The 21,064-nt window shown below is 42.0% G+C and overlaps 1 protein-coding gene and 1 pseudogene across 2 annotated transcripts; one reads left to right on the top strand and one right to left on the bottom strand.

The window, feature by feature from the left end:
• Window positions 1-1,294: 1,294 nt before the first annotated feature.
• Window positions 1,295-8,847, top strand: usp1 (ubiquitin specific peptidase 1; annotated as a pseudogene). The gene is made up of 7 exons (XR_015425850.1): window positions 1,295-1,454; window positions 2,706-2,888; window positions 3,439-3,760; window positions 4,746-4,846; window positions 5,040-6,206; window positions 7,108-7,300; window positions 7,691-8,847. The product of XR_015425850.1 is annotated as a ubiquitin specific peptidase 1 (transcript).
• On the bottom strand, window positions 8,848-20,708 carry LOC110980307 (intraflagellar transport protein 70A-like). Its single transcript, XM_022236880.2, has 15 exons — window positions 20,503-20,708; window positions 18,350-18,415; window positions 17,771-17,980; window positions 17,307-17,363; window positions 16,989-17,124; window positions 16,595-16,699; window positions 15,998-16,126; window positions 15,697-15,746; window positions 14,718-14,870; window positions 14,029-14,291; window positions 13,305-13,515; window positions 12,742-12,813; window positions 11,641-11,823; window positions 10,930-11,059; window positions 8,848-9,934 (listed from the first exon to the last, which is right to left on the bottom strand). Exons 1-15 carry the CDS (start codon window positions 20,554-20,556, stop codon window positions 9,810-9,812), a joined length of 1,944 nt encoding a protein of 647 aa, XP_022092572.1. The 5' UTR covers window positions 20,557-20,708; the 3' UTR covers window positions 8,848-9,809.
• Window positions 20,709-21,064: the final 356 nt, after the last annotated feature.

The following is a 21,064-nucleotide window of genomic DNA, read 5'->3' as shown; positions in this document are numbered from 1 at the left end:
TAGTTTTGTAATAAAGGCTATAAATTACTGCAGTATTTAAGTACAAAATCCATCATAAATATTGCTGTGTTCGTGGGCTACTGTATTATACCAATCAAACCTATCAATGTGACCAAGATTAAGTTTTAATTTAAATCTCCTTATGAATATGTTACTATGCAACTCCTTTTTAATAAATGAACGTATTTTCCTGATTCTATTTAGGTCACTATGCCTTTTTGTTTAATCCTGTTTACTCCCAGACTTAATTATATGTAACTTTAATAAACGTCTATGTACAACCTGTTCAGAACTGATTTCAGCGAGCAGTATTTGTTTGGTATGTAATTGTAAACTTGGATTCTTTTCTGTGCAGATTAAAACTGCATTTGTACATTCAAAAGAATGTCTGTTTTTGAAGTCTTATTTTGTTTGGACACAAAGAACATAATTAGAAGGCATTGTCACTTATTGTTGATTACTCATCAGATGTAAACTAAACATTCAAGAGTCAGGTTTTTAGTCTATTAAAAGAATTTTCCTTTATTTGCCTTAAGTTGCATCAAAGAGCATCTCGATAATGCTTACATTTCATCACGTTTTGCTAATGAAAATTCTACCGGGCTTTCAGTGGATCTGGTTCTGCCCTATGTTTGTTTGAGATTATGAGTCTTGACAGCCGACATTAAGATCACGGAGAAAAGTAAATAGCCAAAGGCAGTAAGGCCCTGGGTGGACAAGTTATTTTCTGTAAGAAACTGTACAAATCAAATTAGAGCAGCTGCAAAAAAAAAGGTTTATCTACAATTGCAAAGTGCAAAGGGAAAGTTCTCAGTGTGCTCAAACAAATCTAACATTGGGGTGCTCCTTATGTGTCCCATTCTTTGTATTTTTTTATTTTCAGAAGATACTGTTGTTCAAAGGGCAAAACACCCACTATAAAAACGATGTTTTGTCCATGCTCTAATAATTTGCATCTTGGAAACAAGTCTTTTTAAGTTGCAACGGAACCCCAGCGTAAAGCCCATACTGGTACTAATTTGGTGCTGTGAGAAATCAGTTGCTCTATGGAATTAATAGGTACTCCCTAAAAAAGGAAAAATACCTGTGCCAATGGAGATTTCTCAAAAGAAAAAAAAAAGAGTTGTCAGCTGTGTTTGAATGTAATTTGGATTTATTTTATGATGCCAAAACTAATCTGGGTAACTTTCTCCCGCGCCCCCGTACAAATTTCCCCCCACATATGGTCACTTCCATATGAGAGAGGGCGCCCTTTAACGCGATATTCATTGAGCGATGATTTAATACGCAGGCGTGGATTTTTCCCGTAATGGCGGCAAACTTGTTCATGAGTTGTGAAAGTTGACAGAGTTTGACGAACTACATCAGCACTAAAAATCATTTCAAGTGGCTTGCTGTCGAGATTTGCACATTGTTGAAATTCATAGGCTATTGAGTATAAGTTGGTTTTCGAGGTAAGTTGGGTAATTCTGTTCGAAATCATGACGTTTGACGGCGTTGATCAGTTTATGTTCCAGGCCCGAACGTGTTGATTTTTGATGAAGTGTGTATGACTGAACCGTCTATTTCCGACATGTAAATGTGTACCCCGTAATTTACTGTGTAGTGTTATCTGATGTGGAAAGAGTTCCATTTGCGGATACCATTGAAACCTCATGCATAAGTTTGAAACTAGTCTGAAAAATTCCAAGTGTTTTCTAGCCACATAACTTAGGCACTAGGCCTATCTGTATCTAGGGCCCTTTACTAGGGTAGGCCTAGGCCCTACTTCGAGAACTCAAAGTCACTATTCCGTCATAGGCCTAGGCCAACTCCATATACAAAGTATTGTCAGCTTTTTCTACATTTAGGGCCTTAAAACCCTAACTCCTGTCAGATGCAGCACAGTGCATCAAGTGAAAAAAGCCAAGCAACCGTGGCCGAACAAACTGGCAATGCCAGTGTTGAGACAATGGGAGCTAGTCCCATTGAACAGTGCCACTGTTGGATCTTGTGGTGACTTGCAGCCACAAACTGAGTACCAGGCTTTTTGGCCATGGGGAGAGTGGGCCTGTTGGATTTTGTTACACTGGGCAAGCCACTTTGACAGTTGATGCAGACTGGTGTGTCTGGCAGGGTTCTTCTTCTTAGTACTGCAAACAAACTCCTCAAAGGGGATACGGTGTTGCAGGTGTGTCATGGCCAGTGTATACTAATAGTGGGCTCCCCTGATAAAAGTAGTTGGATCCATGTTGATTAATTTTGTCTGCAGCCTGTCAGCTGTAGTTACTTGTCATATTGCTCTTGGCAGTAGGGTTCCACTCAACTATGTTCTGGCCAAATATGAGTATTTGTAACAATCCTTTTTTATGGTGGGTGAACAAAGGAAGTTGCAGTTGATTTCCGGGTGTGAATTCCAGCCAAAATAGGCGGGAGAGTGAGGAATAATAGTCTGACGTAGGCCATACCATGACTGTGTGACTGACAGCATTGTGTTGGCTGCATTGTTCTGTTGTGTTGAATCCTTGTAGTACAACTGGCAGTTCATTGCTCATCACAGTTGACCTCAGCTCTCAGTCAGAAAAAGCTTTTCAGTCCAAGTTTTCAAACTGCCTTCCTTGTAGAGAGGAAATGGCAAAAAAAAATAGGATGCTAGTACAGTTGCTATAACTATAGGTGGTCAGCACATTTTGTCATTTAAACGTCATTTAAACCTGTCATGCTAGTTAATTGGGACGCGAGCTACTTCTGCTTTCCACCAAAATGGCAAGTTGCTCCAGTCCACCAAAAAAGAGACCCAAGCTGTCGCTGAAGTTCATGAGGAAAGACCGACGCCCTGTGACGGACGATGATGCCGTCAGTCAGAGGGAGGGCAGTGCGAGAGTTAGACGCAACAGTGCCCCGAACGGGTAGGTCTCACTTCATTTTGCCTCATTCCCGAACATGTTGTGCTTTTGTGCCACTGCTCAAGTACAAGATAAAGTTTCAGGCTTTCTGTCACCTTCGTTTTGAAAGTCTTCTTTTTAATGATATGACTGCAATGGACTTCCTTCATGGAGAGGATAGGGACCTTTTTACCAAGTGACAGTTACATGTGGGGGACAGACTGATTCAGTGTGACATTGTAAATGCAGGAAACCTCAGCAGGACAGATTTTTTTGTTGCTGTTCGTGTTATTGTTTTTGGAGGTGTTCCTTGAATATTTTTCAGTGTTACTCATAATTTCCTTTAGGCAGTCTGCAGTCATTAATTCTGTAAGTTCATTGTTAAACCTATTACATACAATAAATCCTGACAGCAACATGTAGATCTGAAAGACAAATCTTTGCATTCAGGTTAAGGGTGTCCAACAAAAAGTGACAAATCCCTCCAGGATGGTGCAGAATGAAAAGTAAATCAAAATTTTGTTTTGAAGTCTTTCACTGTTTCACTTTGTTGCCTGCATGACTAATTCCACAGACAATCCAGCTCGACGAGCAGCTCTGTGACCACAGATCCCTTATCCACCCAGACCCCGAGTTCCAAGGAACACCAGTTGGAGGTTTCCGTCCGTTGCCCGCCCCCGCCATTTGCCGGCCTGCAGAACCTGGGCAACACCTGTTACCTCAACAGTGTGCTACAGGCCCTTCGCTTCTGCCCAGGCTTCTGCCCGGGACTGGATCGGCTGGTCGGTGCGTGGGAGAGGGTGACAGAACAGACGAGGGTGGAAGAAGGGGGCGGAGACGAAGACCCGTTGACCAGGTGTGGACAGGAGATGCACTTTGTCCTGCATTTGAAGAAGGTGGGCCTCACCAACGCTTCTCAATGTGAATATGTACTGTGGCTTTTTTGGGGGCAAGTACAAACAATGGCCATGTCCAACATTGCCATTTGAAACTGCATGTCCGTTCTGCCCAAAAGACAAGATTATGAAAATGATTTCCAAAGGCAAGACAATCCAAGTTTCATCCAGTGGTCTTGATTGCACAGAACTGAATTTCAGTTCATATCTCATTACTCAAATTGAACTTGCAAACCCTGAATATTTCAAGCTTTTTTGGCCAGAAACACTGCTGGATGTATTTGCCATAAGTATCCGCTCCTAGTTGAAGTACACCTCCCAAGCGGCAAAAGAAATACAGATGGTTGTCGTACGTTTTCCAAGTGGGTTCTTGCACATGTTCTGCGTGTATGCAAAGACCATACATTAAGGAATAAATTCGCTACGTGCACTCAGCGTGCTCCGCGTCAAATACGCCATTGATCTCCAACACACGCTTATGCAGTGAGTACCCAAAAAACATGCCCCCTTTTGTTGCGCTCGGAGCAGACAGAAGCTGTCAAAATAAGAAGCCTACCCACAGTAAAATTATCTCGCAGCTGAACTGCCCAAAGTAAAAACAAAGAATGGCCTCAGAGTCCTCAGCCTGCTGGCAAAGACAGCATCCAGGAGTGACATCGTTCAATAGCACATTGTCCCATTTTGTCTGAATTTGTCTGAGAAGGCCCTAGAATCTTTAACATCTCTGGTACATTGATGCATTTGTCAGGTATTATCATGTAAGTGTGTTTGGCAATTCGGCAGTCAAGAAACACTTCTACGCTGCGTAGATTGATTTGCATCTCTCCGTCTGCTGGCCTGAATATCTTTGATCATCCTGACAGCCTTATTCTCTTCTAGCTTATCACATGAAGCATTTATTATAAGTTGAACTTTAGTGACACTCTGTCTTTTGTAATAGCTTGATTATAGACTAACGGATTTAGTCTTGACTGTTTATTTGAAGCTGTATGATAAGATGTCTGCCAAGGAAGCTGATTACATCTCCAGTCCATCATCTGATACCACTATCTCTCTATCCCCTGATGAGGTGTTGGAAACCGTCAGGTAATGCCTGTAAATTGGGGTAGAATATAATATAAGTTAATATTGTCAGTCATGAATATAAGTTTTATATTCCTGACTGATACAGGAGCTTCCTTCTGTAAATAGATTTATAACAATGGAAAATTTACACCCGTCTATTGGTTACCAGATGCCTTTTTCTATTGTATATGTTGTGTGTCTTGTTTGGTTACAGGGATTTAAACCCGATGTTCCAAGGCTTCTTGCAGCATGATTCCCAAGAGCTACTGTGCTGCCTTCTAAGCTACGTCCTAGACGCCTGCCAGAAGCTAAAGAAGCAGCTTGTCAAGTTGCGTCCCCCGTCTCCTCTCCTCGGCCAGAGTCATAGGGCGGCCTGCATCCACTCCAGGGATAGGGACAGCCCCAGGAGCTCCGCTGTGCCCGAGAGTGGGCCTTGTGTAAGAGGCGGACAAGAGGAACTCGTGGCGTTGGCCGAAGATTGCAGAGGAACAGTCAAGATGGAGAATATGACGGGAATGCCACGCAGAAATGGCAAACTAGACGTCAACTCATCAGTGTGTGATACAGGAAGCCTATACAGTGACTGGAGAAGGGAGACAGATGTGGAGATATGAAGAATGGCAAGACGACACCAAGAGGGAGAGCTCGGAATGCAAGCAATGACTCTGTCATGAACAGCACAACGAAGAGTCTTTCATTGGATGGGAAAACAAACGGTAACATGGTGAATGGGTTCAATCATTCATCACCGGACAGTTCTGAAACGACAAAAGTGTGCAATCAGGTACATAATGCCTCGGGCAAGAAAAAGCGTCTAGGTAAATTCCGGATGGCTCCCAGCCAGCAGACCCTGTTTGATGCTTTCACATCCCACAAGAAGGAAGTACTACCCCCCGAACGGGTTCAAGGAAAGACCTTGAAAATGGAACCAATGGACAGGGGAACGGAGTTGATGGGAAAACGAATGGGTTGAGTGAGTCCTGTGAGCTTGTCGATCGTGGGCAAACCATCCTCCAGGTCAGACAAACGAATCAAACAAAACAAAGGCACAAAGTGCCCAGCCATTCCCTGGCTCAAACAGTGGAGATTTCACCGAACCAAAGATGATGCCTTCAAGACAGTCCATGGTTGTCGTTAGTCAGGAGAGTCCATCGGGACCCCCCTGAAACAGGCGAGATGGATGAACCCACCTCCTGGGCAAAGACCACAGAGAGAGACCTGGAAGTGATCCGGGGACTCTTCCAGGGAGCTCTGCTGCTGAGAACACGGTGCAACGAGTGTGAGAACTACTCGGAGAGGAGGGAAGAGTTCCAAGACATCAGCCTGCCAGTACGCAGCATTCCAAGATGTACCCGGGATGAAGAGGATGCAGGAGTACCGGGTGAGTAGGATGCTGACCTTTATCCTCCTAGATCCTTCAGAATCTACCGGGAGGTTTTGGAGGATTTGTTTGCTGGGTTGGTGAAGGGTTCGATACTCCATCAAAGTTCAAATGTCAAGAATGTGTTGATTGGCTTTGTACTCAGTGATGAATTCTTAAGGGGTGACTTGGAATGACAGAGATGCTTGAATACCATGTAAAAATGAAGTAGACATACATGTAGTGTAGAATCTGATGGCAAGCTAGGAAAGTGGGGGATGGGGGGGGCTCTCAGCCAATTCACATATAGATACAATAATGTGTGGGGGGAAGGGGTAGGCTTTCCCTGTGTTAAGGAGATCATTGCCTTTGTTGGGAAAAGTGGGAACGATTTATGAGGACAGAAATTTGTCTCCATAAACGTTTTTGGTCCGCAGTATATTTCGATATGTGCCTTGTCGCCATTATCTGGTAACAAATATGTGTGGTTACGCCTTCCCCGCATTTAGGGGACAATTTCTTTGGGGGGACCAAATTGGCTGCCATAATGTTCTTTCAACATGCTTGTACTGCAGGCCCCATAACAAGTTGGCGTGTGTGCACACCAACTTGGGAGTGACGTTGTTTTAACGGAAATACTGTGAATTCCCATTGGAAACTTACACTATTGCATGAAGTCCAGCTAGACCTTCCAAACGTGTCCTTTGTGGGGTGTACAGGGAAAAAGTCTTTTCAATGTAAAGTTCTCTTAACTGTGTAGGGGTCAGGGGGGTGAAGAGGTGACTGTAGAGTCCAACCATACGATGAGTTTCAAGATTTTGCCATAGATAATCTTAAACAGGATTATTTCTGTGAAATTCCCAAATGAAAATCCAAGATGGCAAATTTACTTTTGATGCCCCCCCTCCAACTCCTCTTGTAGGAGTCTCCCCAGTGGACCTGTCTCTGAGCTGGGCTATCTCAGAGTTTGCCTGTGTGGAGCGGCTGACGGACGACAACAAGTATTTCTGTGAGCACTGTCACCACCACGCGGAGGCAGAGAGGAGCATGCTCTTCGGGGAGCTGCCCCCGGTCTTGACAATCCACCTCAAGAGATTCAGCGCCCTCTCTGGCTTGTGAGTACGGTTGAGTGCCACTGTGACGGGGGCTGTGTAATCTGTGGGAGACTTAATTGCTGCACAGACGAATTGATACACACTGTGTAGACAGTGCATTATGAGACTTGAAGAGTCACAGACTCATCGCACGCTAACGCTGGTCCCTGCGTTTGAATAAGGTGTAATCAGTGGCTGAAATTCTTATTGAGTGTAAGATGTTCGGACCTTGTTGGGGCTTCCCTTGATGGGATTGTGCATTGCAATCTGTCAGAATGGTTGTGTTGAAGTGATTGATGGTTTTAACCAGTATCTTGCCATTTTGTCTAGATAATCAATTTACATTAGATCAACTGGAGTGCTCTTTTGCTTGTGTTTGAAAGTATGGAGTGTATTCTGTTTTTGACCTAGTTTAACAGCAGACAGCACTGTGTCAAAGGTCAACGACCACTTGGCCACCCCTCTGTCCCTGTGCCTGAGTCAGTGGTGCGCCAAGCAGTGTCAGCAGCTCCACTGCCAGTACAACCTCTGCGCGGTGGTCATGCACAGCGGTGTGTCCAGCTCTAGCGGTCACTACATCACCTACGTACGCATTCCGGACTGCCCCCTTGAATCGTACGAGACAGCGGACCCAGGGATTGGGGCAAACTCGGAGTCCAGCCAGCCTCGCTGGGGGAAGTTTGACGACGAGAAGGTCAGCCTGCTGACCCAGCAGGAGTTGGCGGCCTCGGTCTTGCACCCTGTCTCGGGCTCAGGCAGTGCTGCCACTCCCTACCTGCTGTTCTACAGGCAGGTCCAAGAACCAGACATAGACTGATACCCAAACAAGTCAAGATGTTGCCTAATGCACTCATTAATTACAGATGTCATCCTGTCGCTGATGTGCTTTCAACAAAATGCTATGCACATGCCTTGTTTTTGGGTAATATGCACATTTTACCCAGAATCCCCTGAGGTTTAATTTTAGGCAGCCATTACTAGTAATCACGGTAAACCCCAAAAGCTTGTTTTAAAAAATAATTCAACCGTCAATTGCTGTACAGTCACTTGTTGATACACATGTGCTCCCTAATAGTTTTACTGATAACACAATACCTGTATTCAGTTACTATCATCACTTTCCCAAATGTATCAAATAATTTGGAAAAGAGTCCAGTTGTCTTCCCCCCCCAAAAAAAAAAATTAGAACAGACTAGACCCTTCAATTTCTTTGATCTTTTTATGTTTTCCTGGTAGGTACTTCACCTTGGCTATAAATATGCCTACAGATTAGAACTTTGTAACAAAATAGAGCAGTTTACAACTATGCACGTACATTGGTCTCTTTCTCCATTTTCTTGTAAACTCTAAATCAAAGATCCCCTGTACTAGAAAGTGTGAATACAGTTACTGTAAAATTAAACTTACCAATTTTTATTACTTTGATCGCCAGACCTTAAGCTGGTACTCTGAGAATTTCCCTCTAAGCTGGAATCCTGATAAACGTACAGTATATATAAATGTATGTCGTATTTTAATTGAAGTCTAGAAAAAGGTAATAAAAATCTGTTTCACAGAAGACGAGCAAATTATCAGTTTGGGTTTTTTTATTGAACTGTTTGAAACACTCATACATTAAATTATGAATGGTACAATGCTGAGGTGCTTCATATGAATCCTACATGTACAAACTTGAGTTTTCTTTGAGATCGCGTACACTATATCAAAGTCTGCAGTGATGAAATTTTATGTGTCCAGTAAAAGACATTTACATTGTTACAATTCTTTGAAGTTCATGGCCTCGTGCATACTGGCCTGTGTGCAATAAGCATGGCGGGAGGGGGGGAATGGGTAGTTTGCCAGAACGGCATGTCTGATTTTCACAACGTAAATCGCCTTACAACGTAACTGACAAAATCCATGTGTACTCCATGCCACATGCATGGAAACGAGGGTATCCTTGCCAAGGGAGTTTCCCCAGACACATCGTAAAAAGTATCGCATCAGTTTGCGAAAGTGCTGACCGTCCAGCATATACATAACACGCACAAGAACGTACATGCACCGGATTTGAAGATGCAGAATGTCAACGCATCATGCAACAGCTTTTAGACCATATGGCGTGGCCCATTTGGCTCTCAAAATCACAGAGTACAAGTCTACAACTTGCATAGCTACTTTTGTAAAAATATCTGAGACATTACTGCTAGGTAACAAAGCTCCCTCCCTCGTTCCTGCACGAGGCTATTAAACATCCCAAAACTTGAAACATGGAGGAACACAAACATTAACGCATCAGTATATCCCAAGAAAACTACGCCCTGTATTCTGTCTTAAGCAGTAATGCACATCTTACATTTCGGTGTTGAGACACTAACCAGAAGTACACATAGAACTTACAACATAACCCAACCCAAACTGCTGATGCATGCCAAAATACAGGTGGAAGAGAGTCTATGGTAGAATAGTGCGCAGCAGACATTGGGTAAGAATGAAGCTGGTCTATTTGCCTATGGTTTGTATAGACAAAGTGGGAAAATAAATCTGGCCTTTATGTCAGTTCTAGGAAGAGGCTTTTTAAGATCCGCGACTCATAGGTGACCGTGTTCTTGCCCTCGTGAAGGGGTTCCTCTTCCAATGGTTGCTCGATGATGGCCTTAACGTCGCGCCCATAAGCTGTCAAACAAATAAACCACACTTGAAATTTTTGGATTTGACTGACGTGAAAAGGGTGGTACCTTACTATCACCTACATGCAAGTACTATTTGTATATACCATTACGTCATTGGAGTGCAGTAGAATTACAGCAAGCTATGTTTACTAACTGTACAATAAGCAGAGTATCCTGGTTTTGGTGTCAGGGTGGGCAAATTCAAAAGTGAATGCAGCTTTGGGTTTATTCAACATGATGTTGGGGAGAAAACAGTATCAAAACCCTTACGATTCCGACATCTTTAATTTTGCAGTGTTTTCTTGGGGTTTAGTGCTATTATTTGATAAATAACCATACTGATTACAGTTGAACCTCGTTAATGAGAGGTCCTTTGGACTTGGCAAACTACCTCGTTATAACAAGAACCCTTGAATTACCAGGAATGAAAACAACGAAAAACAAAGGATTAGGAAGTAAAATTGTCCTTGTTTTAAGCAGAATCTTGTATTAACAGTGCTCTTATTAACGAGGTTTGATTGTACTTTGCGACTCACCTATGAAGCATTCTTAGTGACAAAGGGGAAAAAGTGAAAAAACTAATCTGTCAGGGAGAGTCCCCCCCCCCACTCCCGGATACCCCACTGTGTACATTGCTGCTGATGGCAGGTTAAAGCATTAACAGAAACCTGTTTTGAGTCTGACCTATTTCATTCCCTTTCTTTCTGAATTATTGATAATCAACCACTTTCATTCCCAGTCAATGTGACATGCCGCTCTGCCAATTAAGACACGGTGCTGTTACTTATAACATTTCATTTCAGGCTGGACAAGCACACTCCCAGGGCAAAAAAAAACCTGCAAAAATGTGTTCTTTTGAATCTAGTTCCTGGACAGATAATCTGTATGTCCAAAAATCAGGCCACAATGGGCTAATTGAACTGCAAGCTGAAACAAGAGTAAACCTTTTTCTGTTTGACAGATCTGACAAAGTTATTTTGTTGGGGGGGGGTCTCTTACCTTCACAATGTTCCAAGAACTGTATGCATTCATGGATGACGCTGTCTCTCAACATGATCATGTGCTTAGCCATGTTCTCCAGTAAAGATAGGAAACAGCGCTTGGCGTAGAACCAGGTATCAGTGCCCAACTAAATGAAAAGATTTGATGATACAAAACATTTTGAGATCTTAACTTCTACCTTGGCTTTATCACTAATCTTACAATTTTTAAAACATTTAGTTTTGGAACTAAATAAAACTCACTTTTTTTCAACAGCATGAATAAAGTGCACGGGGCTTGAGGGTCTATATGAGTGGGACTAATATTAATCAAATTAAATATGTAAATTTGATGAAGATGTCTATACCCTTGTCCCCTTTCAGGACATTTTGATCAAGCTCACTTTAAACTCTACATGACTGTACATGTACTCTGTTTAAACGAAATGACTTAAATTTCATCTAAAAAAGCATTTGCTATTCTCTTGCTCGATTTTGCTCAACATGCATGTTCAAGATGTGATTTTCATGAAGACTGATCAGGGTTATTCAAAATTTAAATTTATCACGGACCAATGTTTTGCCCAACATTTTACACTAGAATTCTTGCGGTGGTCACCTCATACTAAAAGAAAACTGAATGTTTTCAATTTCAGCAGAAAGACACCAACAAACTTGGGTATAAGAATTTCCAAAAGCAGCATTTCTCGTGCTGTGCAGTGGTCCATACCTTCTTGTTATAAGGTTCCAAGCTCTTAATGACGCGCGAGATGCCAAACTCATAGTTGCCCTTGGCACAGTACAGGGTACCGATGACCAGGTTGACAATACAGAGATGATAGATTTTCTTGTCCGGCTCGTCGTAGGCAACCTGTTCCTCCTCTTTCTCTATCTTCCGCATCAATTCCTCTGCCTACAAATTGATGCCCCCAAGAACAAGACAGACTTTGCAAAAAAAATCATGGATCACTATACAGTATTGGAGAAGCTTCATTGTTTCATTTCCATTTGTTGTTGAAGAATCTCTGGCCTGCTCCAACTCAAAGAGACGTAAGTTGACAAATACCATTTGCTTCTGGTATTTTCCACACACAGTCCTTCATGAACGAAGTCTAAAAAGTGGTGTAATTTAATGCAAGTCTTTTGGAATCAGTTTCTTCCTTGTCCTTGAAGTGGCAGAGTTTAGGATTAAAATTTAAAGGTATTTCTTTTTAACTGAGAGATTTGCATATAACCACAGCACCAATGGATCATAGCCACTTTGTTTAACAACGTGTTTGTTTAGCAATGTGTTTGTTTTGCAAAGTGTTTGTGTTTGTTTAACAATGTGTTTGTATTTGTTTAGCAATGTGTTTGTGTTTGTTTAGCAATGTGTTTGTGTTTGTTTAGCAATGTGTTTGTGTTTGTTTAGCAATGTGTTTGTGTTTGTTTAGCAATGTGTTTGTATTTGTTTAGCAATGTGTTAGTGTTTGTTTAGCAATGTGTTTGTGTTTGTTTAGCAATGTGTTTGTGTTTGTTTAGCAATGTGTTTGTGTTTGTTTAGCAATGTGTTTGTGTTTGTTTAGCAATGTGTTTGTGTTTGTTTAGCAATGTGTTTGTATTTGTTTAGCAATGTGTTAGTGTTTGTTTAGCAATGTGTTTGTGTTTGTTTAGCAATGTGTTTGTGTTTGTTTAGCAATGTGTTTGTATTTGTTTAGCAATGTGTTTGTGTTTGTTTAGCAATGTGTTTGTGTTTGTTTAGCAATGTGTTTGTATTTGTTTAGCAATGTGTTTGTGTTTGTTTAGCAATGTGTTTGTGTTGGTAGAATTAAAGATGATCAACTTAACATACCTCTTCATTGTGGCTGGTCATAATGTAGGAGACGCAGAGGTTGGCTAAAACGATGGCACTCACATTCAGAATCTATCCATGACACAACAGAACTGATTTTTATAATTTGAACAAAGTAATAATAATGACACGCTGAGTGTTCATCTATGCAAATGTAAGATAGTATTTTATCATCAGGAAAGTTTAGTTACTCCACCCAGCCCTGTTCCTTTGGTAGTGTGCATGTACATTCTGCAGCTTAGTATCGACTGGTTGTGAGTTTATCTTGGTACTTGTATGATGATGGCACATATAAGCCCATGCATGATGAGACTACCCTTGAAGTTCTGGGAGTGGATGCAGAACTGGCCTTTCTTAGACTGGTCTGTCATCTCCTAGGTATCATTTTTGGAGAGTTTCAATCCTGTTGTCTTTACTCAACTCATGTTGTATCTTGCCTAAATCTCATTGCTTAGTGCAAATCAAACGGAACCTTGTTGGATTAGACATGGTTACATATTAAAACTTCCTTTATTTTCAATCTTGACTTTTTCAATTCTTGTAAATCTGAAAGCGAAACTCACATTGTCGTAGTTCTTCTTGACGATGGGCTCGTAGAAGCCGATGGCCTCCTTGTACTTGTTTTCCTGCATGAACAGCACGTGGGCCACATTGAGCTTCCAGACATCATGCTCATTACAGAACTCAACCGACTTGCGGAAGATCTTCTCCACCTGGGTGTAGTGCTCCATGTCCCAATAGATCTTAGCTTGCTGCATGAGGACCGGGATGTACCTAGCGAGTGGAAGATGTGAGAGTGGTATACTGATATCTGATCGGTGCGAAGGTGATTGAGGGCGCTGTACACATTGCCAAACCAGGAGTAAGTGTGATCTAAGGTCTCTAGTAATAAACTAGTGGTTCCATTGTGATGTGTGGGTTGCACCTGTGTCCTTGTATTGGCCAAATGTCGACGAGAAACTCATGTATGAAATATGTTATTCTTGTTAACCAGCACAGTCAAGCAGAACATTTAGAATGTAGTTAAACACAGTTTTGAGTGAACTAGACCAAATAATGCAAGCATAATCTATAGATGTGGCTAGCTTTTTACATAAAAGGGGAATAAAGCATACTTCAACGATGCTGCTCTGCAAGAGCAGTGGCTTTCATATCATTACATCAACTGGTAACAATAGTTTCTTAAAACTGAGTCAATTTTGTCTTCTTTGTCATTACAAATGCCATTCTCAGCCAGCATAATGACTGAAGTAAATAACCAATTGATTCAAATTTGAAATGCCTCACCTCTCTAATGCTTCATCGTACTCATTCACCGCCTTCTTGACAGTCTCATCGTCATGGTTATGCCGTGCCTCCTGCACCTCCTTGGTCAGTTTGCGCAGCTGGTCGGTGTGGCGGGTAGCCATCTCGTCCAGCTTGCGGTATGCCTCCTCCTTTGCTGTCTGCATGGTGATGACCGCGTCCAGGAAGTCATACAGGTACTGGCTCAGGAACTTGAAGGTCAGGTGGGAGTTTTCAGCCAGGACGTCGGCTGCAAGGTCGTAGTACTGGACAGGGGGATGGAAGTCAGACAAAAAATTGTAATGCAAAAACAGTTTGAGGGGTGAGCATCTAGGTATTACTAGACTTAGCTTTCTTGGCCTGTTTTAGCAGACTAAATTCTGAGAAAATTCAGGCAATAAACACACTGTCAGATTTTTGGGCATGTGACCTGGTTTTGCAAAGCACACCTGAAATTCTTGTGTTTGGCAGGTCTGTGCAATTGGTCACTGAACCTGCCTTGCATCGAGCGAAAAAGATTTCAACTGTAATTCTGGGTGGTAGATTTCATTTGGGAAATTTTAGGAAATCACATCTTCCATGTTCCCTCTCTTTATTTCTCCTTAGAACAGGAACAAAAAGGTGACAACCAGGAGATTCAGAGTCTGATTGCCACAGCACTAACCTTCTAGTTCGGTGTTTCACTGACTCACCTCATATTTGATGTAGAGAAGAAGCAGATTGCCAAACGTCTCCGGTGGGAACGGATTCTGCTGTAGCAGGAACTGCAGCTTCTCAAAGCCCTGGGTTGGATTGCTTTCCATGTTCATCAAGGCCTGGTTGTGAAGAGTCACCGGGTCAAGTTCCTGTGGAGGCAAAAAAAAAAAATAATTACCTTTTTTTCAAGATGTATTTTTGCGTTGGGAGATGTTAATTTTATATAACAGGTTTTGCCCTTACCCAACGTATATTAATAAGCACTGTATGCTCAGTGCTTGTCCGAGAGCTTGCGAAAAAAAAAACCTCACAAGCTTACTCGGGTGGGACTCGAACCCACGACCTCCTGCGGTACCCGCTGCTTCATTTGACTTGGACCGGCCAGCCGACCCCGGCAAGCTCGGTGGTCGAGTGGTTAAGACATCTGCACTAGTAAGCAGGAGGTCGTGGGTTCGAGTCCCACCCGAGTAAGCTTGTGAGGTTTTTTCGCAAGCTCTCGGACAAGCACTCGGACAAGCACTGAGCATACAGTGCTTATTAATATACGTTGGGTAAGGGCAAAACCTGTTATATAAAAATAATTACCATCGGTTGGGGGGGGGTTCAGTACTGTTCATTCAAGTTTGTGCAATCCCCAGCCAAGAACTTGATTGCAACCTGATTGCAAACACAACATTTTTTTCAAGCATATTCCTTAAGATGATTTACTTGTAAATGATTTTTTATCAGTGTTTTGTTCGATGTAGCAGCTTCAACAGCAACTGAAGCATTTGAATGCGGCCGTTTCACAACAGTGCGCAGACAAGAGTTTGCACCGCGGTGGCCACTGTATGCAATGCACCTTTGAATGGGCTGACATGTCCGGAAGTTTGGAAAAGGTCGACATATTTTGCGCAGTAGGATTGGCCAACGTGTTGCAAACTCCTGCTGGCACACTATTGTGAAACACCCACCATGTGGACAAATCCAACCCACCTCCTCTGCTCTAGGTGGCATATCTGTCAGGGCTTCTTGTGCTGCTTCCACTGGGGAAAAAAAACAAAGGGAAACAAATCACGCAAGTTTGTCAGGGATTTATAGTTTCCATTTTTGTGAGAACAAAGGCATTTTTAATAATGTAACTTTTATCTTAATATTCGACTACCTACTCAACAGACATACATATTCCATTTTTACTTTTTTAAAGTGAACAATGAAATATTTAATTGAACTGAAGTGAATTGCACAGATTAAGGTTATTTAATAAGACTCATTATGAACAAATGTAACAATTTACAGTTCTTAAGCTGGAACTCAATGGCTGCCTTGAGATTAAACGCTTCGATCAGTGCCGTCTCGTGCAGCACTAAGGTGTTGCCCACGCTGCGCACATCAATTCCTTCAGTGGTCATCCCGACACTCAATTCTAAGTCGGAAATAAAATCACACATTGAATTCAAGATTACAATCACCTACAGATTTCCCCATTGAGAATTATTGTTTTTAAAATGGCGAGGGTTTATCAAAATATCTCTGATGGAAAGCCAACTTTTCTGTTGTTTTGAGTCTTTTTGTAAGGCAAAGGACACAGTATGAGATGCTGTAAGAGGACTCTGCACAGTTTCCTTCCTTAAAATGCAGCTCACGCAGAAACGACTGATCTCTAACATTTCTGCTTCTGTTTACAGAAAATGCCAGTGGGGTACATCCATTCAACTGGCTGAAGTGGTCCCTTCTACAATTATCTTTGAAAGATACAGTGCGGAACATGCAAGGGGCAAGTTATTGTGGCTACAAGCTGGGCTGCAGCAATAAAGCATTCAAGGTTTGGGCAAAAAATGGCCACGCCACATTGATTCTGGTAGAATCTGAGGCCAGCACGTCCCCAGCTCACCTGGGTGCTCTCGGATGCCCCTCTCGATGATGTCAGCGATGTGTTTCAAGGCTGGCGCATACTGCTTCATGCTGTAGTAACAGAGAGCTATGTTGTAGGACAGATCTGTAAATGGACGCAAACACACAAGGGGAAGAAAGAGCCTGTGTTTACCACGTTTCTCTCTACAATACTTCGACACATTTAAAATGTTGTGTCATGGCAAAATTTTCATTAACTCTCAAACCTCCAAACAAACAAAACTTTTCAGATCTTTCCTGTTGTGCTCAAATTGATGGGTTTTAAGCCGACAAAAAAGACACATTTTGAGGCAGCACATTAAAAAAATTTTAACCACTGTTTCCTTTAAATTTACAAAAAAAGGTATGTTAAACCTGAGCCTACTATACCTAACCTGGTCTATATCCTAGGACCTGCATGGCAGTAAGGAACTTCTGACAGGCCAGTTTGTAGCGACCTTCCTTGAACAACAGACAGCCCAGGTTAACCTCAGTATCGGGGTCCTCCGTGGGACACTGCTCGACAAGACTCTAAAGAAAGAAACCAAATCAGTTCAATGTTGGCACCTTCCATCCTTTCACTGCCTTTTAAACACTGGTCAATACAACAAATCACAACCTAACTGGCAAGCTTTACTCTGGAAGACGGAATCTGGGGGAAGTGTTCTTGGATGACATTGTCTGCCTTGGCATGGAGCAGATTGTCTTCCTACCTTTGCAGCTGAAAGATCCTCTTCACCATACTTGATTGCTGCTTGTAGTTTGGTGATCTGCAAAGTGAACATTTATCTAATCATCAGAAGAGCTGACTTTGTTTTACACACCTTGTGTGGATGTGAGAACAAAGGTTGTCTGAACATTGTAAGGACTATGTCAGACCCACACAAGGCTTTCCCCTCTGAAGAACAGAGGCAATTGGGGATTAGGGCTACGTAAAGAGTAACAATCAAGGAAGCCATCAACAAAAATCTGACAAAAAATGGGGTTAAAAATATTAGAAAAATTACCATTACCTCACAGTTTTGTTAACTACGTGAAAACAAATGTCCACATAACATGGGCAACGAAAACGCTGGTGCCCAGCTTACACCATATGCATACACGTAAAAATACTTGAGAGAACGTTTCAACATCAAAAGCATCAGACCCAAAGGACGACGGATAAAATGTGACAGACCTTTGGCTGGTAGTCTTGGTTCTCAATCTGGAAGGTTGCCTTCATGGCCTCAGGGTACATGCAGGCGTGGTACAGTGCCTGGGCGTAGTACATCTTGTAGCTATCCACTGCCGGGCAGATCTGAACCAGCTGCTCGTAACATTCGGCGGCATTGGCAAAGTCCTGGATGTGAAAGTAGCAGTAGCCGAGCAGGGACAAGGCTGCCCGTGACTGGAGTCAAACCACAAACAAAAAGAAAGGATACCAAACCATAACTCTGATTGGCGTGGTAAAATCTTGGACTGAGCCCCCTTCACCATCCCCCCCACACAATCATATGTCACACACTCACTAGCCTACAAAGAGCAAGTGTAATTCCTCAGTTTTTATCGGCAAAGTCTGAGGTCGAAAGTCAAATTTTAAGGGTGAAACACTCTTTGCATCAACAACTGTCAGTCCCACTTTCTTGGCCTCTGACCTCAACTCAATAATGTTAAGTTCATCACTTAAGAACACAGGCATTCAGCTAAGCATTGAAACTGTCGCATCAAATACACCGATTTCACTTCAAACCTTAAATGCTACTCAGTAGAGATGTACCTTGGGGTGATTCTGGAGTTCTTGTGACAGGATTTGTATAGCGTCAATATACTTGCCCTCTTTGATCTGTGTAAATTGACGAAGACAAAAGAAATTCATTTATAATTGTCATTAACAACAAATAGAATTTACTCAATCAGCCTAAGGCCAATTTCATGGAGCTGCATAAGCACAGAATTTGCTTAAGCATGAAAAACCTTGCTTAATAAACAAAGCTTACCAGCTCAAACTCCATGTGATTGTCATGCTAACCAAAAGACAGGTAAATACCATTCCAAAACAATATACATTACAAGACGTTTTGGCTGGTTACCTGATTTGTCAAGCAAGGTTTTTTCACGCTTAAACAAATTTTTTTGCGTAAGCAGCGCTATGAAATTGGCCCTGCAGGTCATTTAAACAGAGCACGCTCAACAAGTCCATCAATTTGTGGGAGGTCGGAATTTGCAATGAGCACTTGCCTACATGTACTGTGGATCATGTGACTTTGCTGCACAATCAGTTTTCTTACATGTCCAAGAAGGTCTGTAACTGTAACAGTATCATGCCCCAGTGGGTAAGATGTTGCACTTCTCTTAAAGACGAACAGCTGCTTTTTGTGCCGTAACATTACTTGGGATCACATTCATAGCTAACACCAGCATGACTGGGGATGCACTCATTTTACTGCGATAAAATGACTGGAAATGAACTTGTTTAATAATGAAGGGCAGTGTTAACATGGTCAAGACACGCTCACCTCTAAAATTATGGGGCTTGTCATCCGCCCCTCTATGCTTTGAGAGGCTGGATGATGAGCCCAATAGTCACAATCATCAAAACACAGACAGCTGCTTTGGGAAATCATGCTTCATTGGCTGGGTAATATAAAGTACTAATAAAACAAACACTACAAAAAGATCCCATGCTCCTGAATTCATTTGACAACACTCACTGTACAGCGCTATATCAGCAGTCAATGTTGCCATGGTACAACACAGCTTTCAGTATTTCGATGATTGTTACCCGCTTTCACAAAGCTCCCTCAAATTTAGCTACAAAGGAGTTAGGGTTGTGCCTGTGTTTGCATTACAATTTGATTGACCAGACAGGTGCTTTCTCAGCATTCCAGCTGCTTGGTATGTAAAGGAGTCTGGTTCAAATGGAAATCAAATTTGTGTGTTGCAAAATTAATGTACGCAGTTTATGGTCTTGTGCTGCAATTACTCTGTGGAGGCAACAGATTTCTTCTTAAATAGTGAAGAAAGAAAAATTCCCAGCCAATAGCAGTAGCAACCTGCACATAGACACAGGGGAGCTCAATTGCATATCTGAAAACAGTTCTATATACCGACAACACTTGATGCCCCTGTGCATAAACCTATGAGACTTGTCTGAAAAAAACCAACTGTCTTCCGAGTAGACATGGGCCAAATGCTTCGGAATTTTCTTAGCTAAATTTCACTTTTTAGGACACGTTATCACTTTCTGATGGTAAAGTGTTGTCCATATATGGAACTCTCAAAGAATACCCGACATCCCTCATGATCCACCTTGTAATTGTACTAGCTCAAGTTGTAGCCAGGGAGCAGCAGTTACGAGGACGTGGGCATTTCCAGCTCATACCCAATTCCTGGGGTGCATTTTTGAGCATGTCGAGTGGCGGGGTATTCTGCAATTACTCTCTGAAGGTTAAGTAGGCCTAGTGAGCATTATGGAGAAATTTGCGCTCATAAAATCTAGCAAATGTCAAGCGAAAGAAAGTCGCCTGTATTTCCTATAGACAATGACAGTAGCAGTCTACTAATTCAAGTGAGAATTTTTGGCCAGCTCATTAGCATTAAAACAATAAAAGTGCCCCCACAGTATCTTTTAAAAAAGGAGATCGTACGGCCCCAAAATGGTAAGACCGTAAATCTTTGCCAGGATCAACTGCCTGAAAATACAGCTGAGAAATGGTCGTAAGTGCCCGAGAAAGTTGAGGGTTGCCACTTGAAAAATGACTGCAAGCAGACTTCGGAAAAATAAGTTTTATACAGGGGGGCCTACTGACTGGTATACGACGGAGGATCGAGGAGTATTCGTCGGGCCCTGTTTACATGGTTTACGGTACGGGTCTCTAGTAGGGCTAGCTAGAACTTTAGAAGCACTGCAGCGGTCATCGAGTTACTAACCATGGTGTAAATCGTTGCAGTATACTCGCCATCTTTGATATCGTATGCAGCCATGTCAATAAGATATGTTTCTTGAACAAGAAGAACCTTATTAATGATCTAACAATCTAAAGTGACTTGCAAATACGGATTATGATTGAGCGTCCATATCGTAGCAACTCTCAACTTCGGCGATAGCGCTGTACAAGAATGTTGCTCAATAGTCTGGTGGCCATAAATCAATTCATTTAGAATTGAAATGTACATAAGGGGGTCTGGTACTGTAATTAAAAAATGCAAATTATTGCCAAAGCACGCATGCGTACATTGTGAATGATAAACATTTTATAGGGTGGGCTTCTGACAATAAATATAGAAAAGCATTTAAAAAAAAAAAAGATAAATATTTTGTATTTAACGATAAATATATAAAGCATTTTAAATCGCGGCAATACTCACAGATCGTTCAAACTTAACATTTTCTCTCTCTTTACAATCAATATTTTATGAACCCCCCTATTCATTTTGGACGGATCGCACAGAGAGGGCGCTGTAACTTGAGCTTTATATATTTAAAAATCAC

The sequence above is a fragment of the Acanthaster planci genome, linkage group LG07, assembly GCF_054643075.1.
Source record: "Acanthaster planci isolate LZ-2023a linkage group LG07, COTS_SCS, whole genome shotgun sequence".
Lineage (NCBI taxonomy): Eukaryota > Metazoa > Echinodermata > Asteroidea > Valvatida > Acanthasteridae > Acanthaster > Acanthaster planci.
The sequence above is the reverse complement of the archived record's forward strand: the minus strand, read 5'-3'. Positions and strand labels throughout refer to the sequence as shown.

Bases quoted from the DNA above. Each gene is read 5' to 3' on its own strand.
- LOC110980307 (XM_022236880.2), bottom strand. From the start codon at position 20,556: ATGGCTGCATACGATATCAAAGATGGCGAGTATACTGCAACGATTTAC. The intron at 12,814-13,304 runs GTGAGTTTCGCT...TGTCATGGATAG, and splicing joins TCAAGAAGAACTACGACAAT to ATTCTGAATGTGAGTGCCAT. The intron at 11,060-11,640 runs GTATGGACCACT...CTTTTCATTTAG, and splicing joins TGGAACCTTATAACAAGAAG to TTGGGCACTGATACCTGGTT.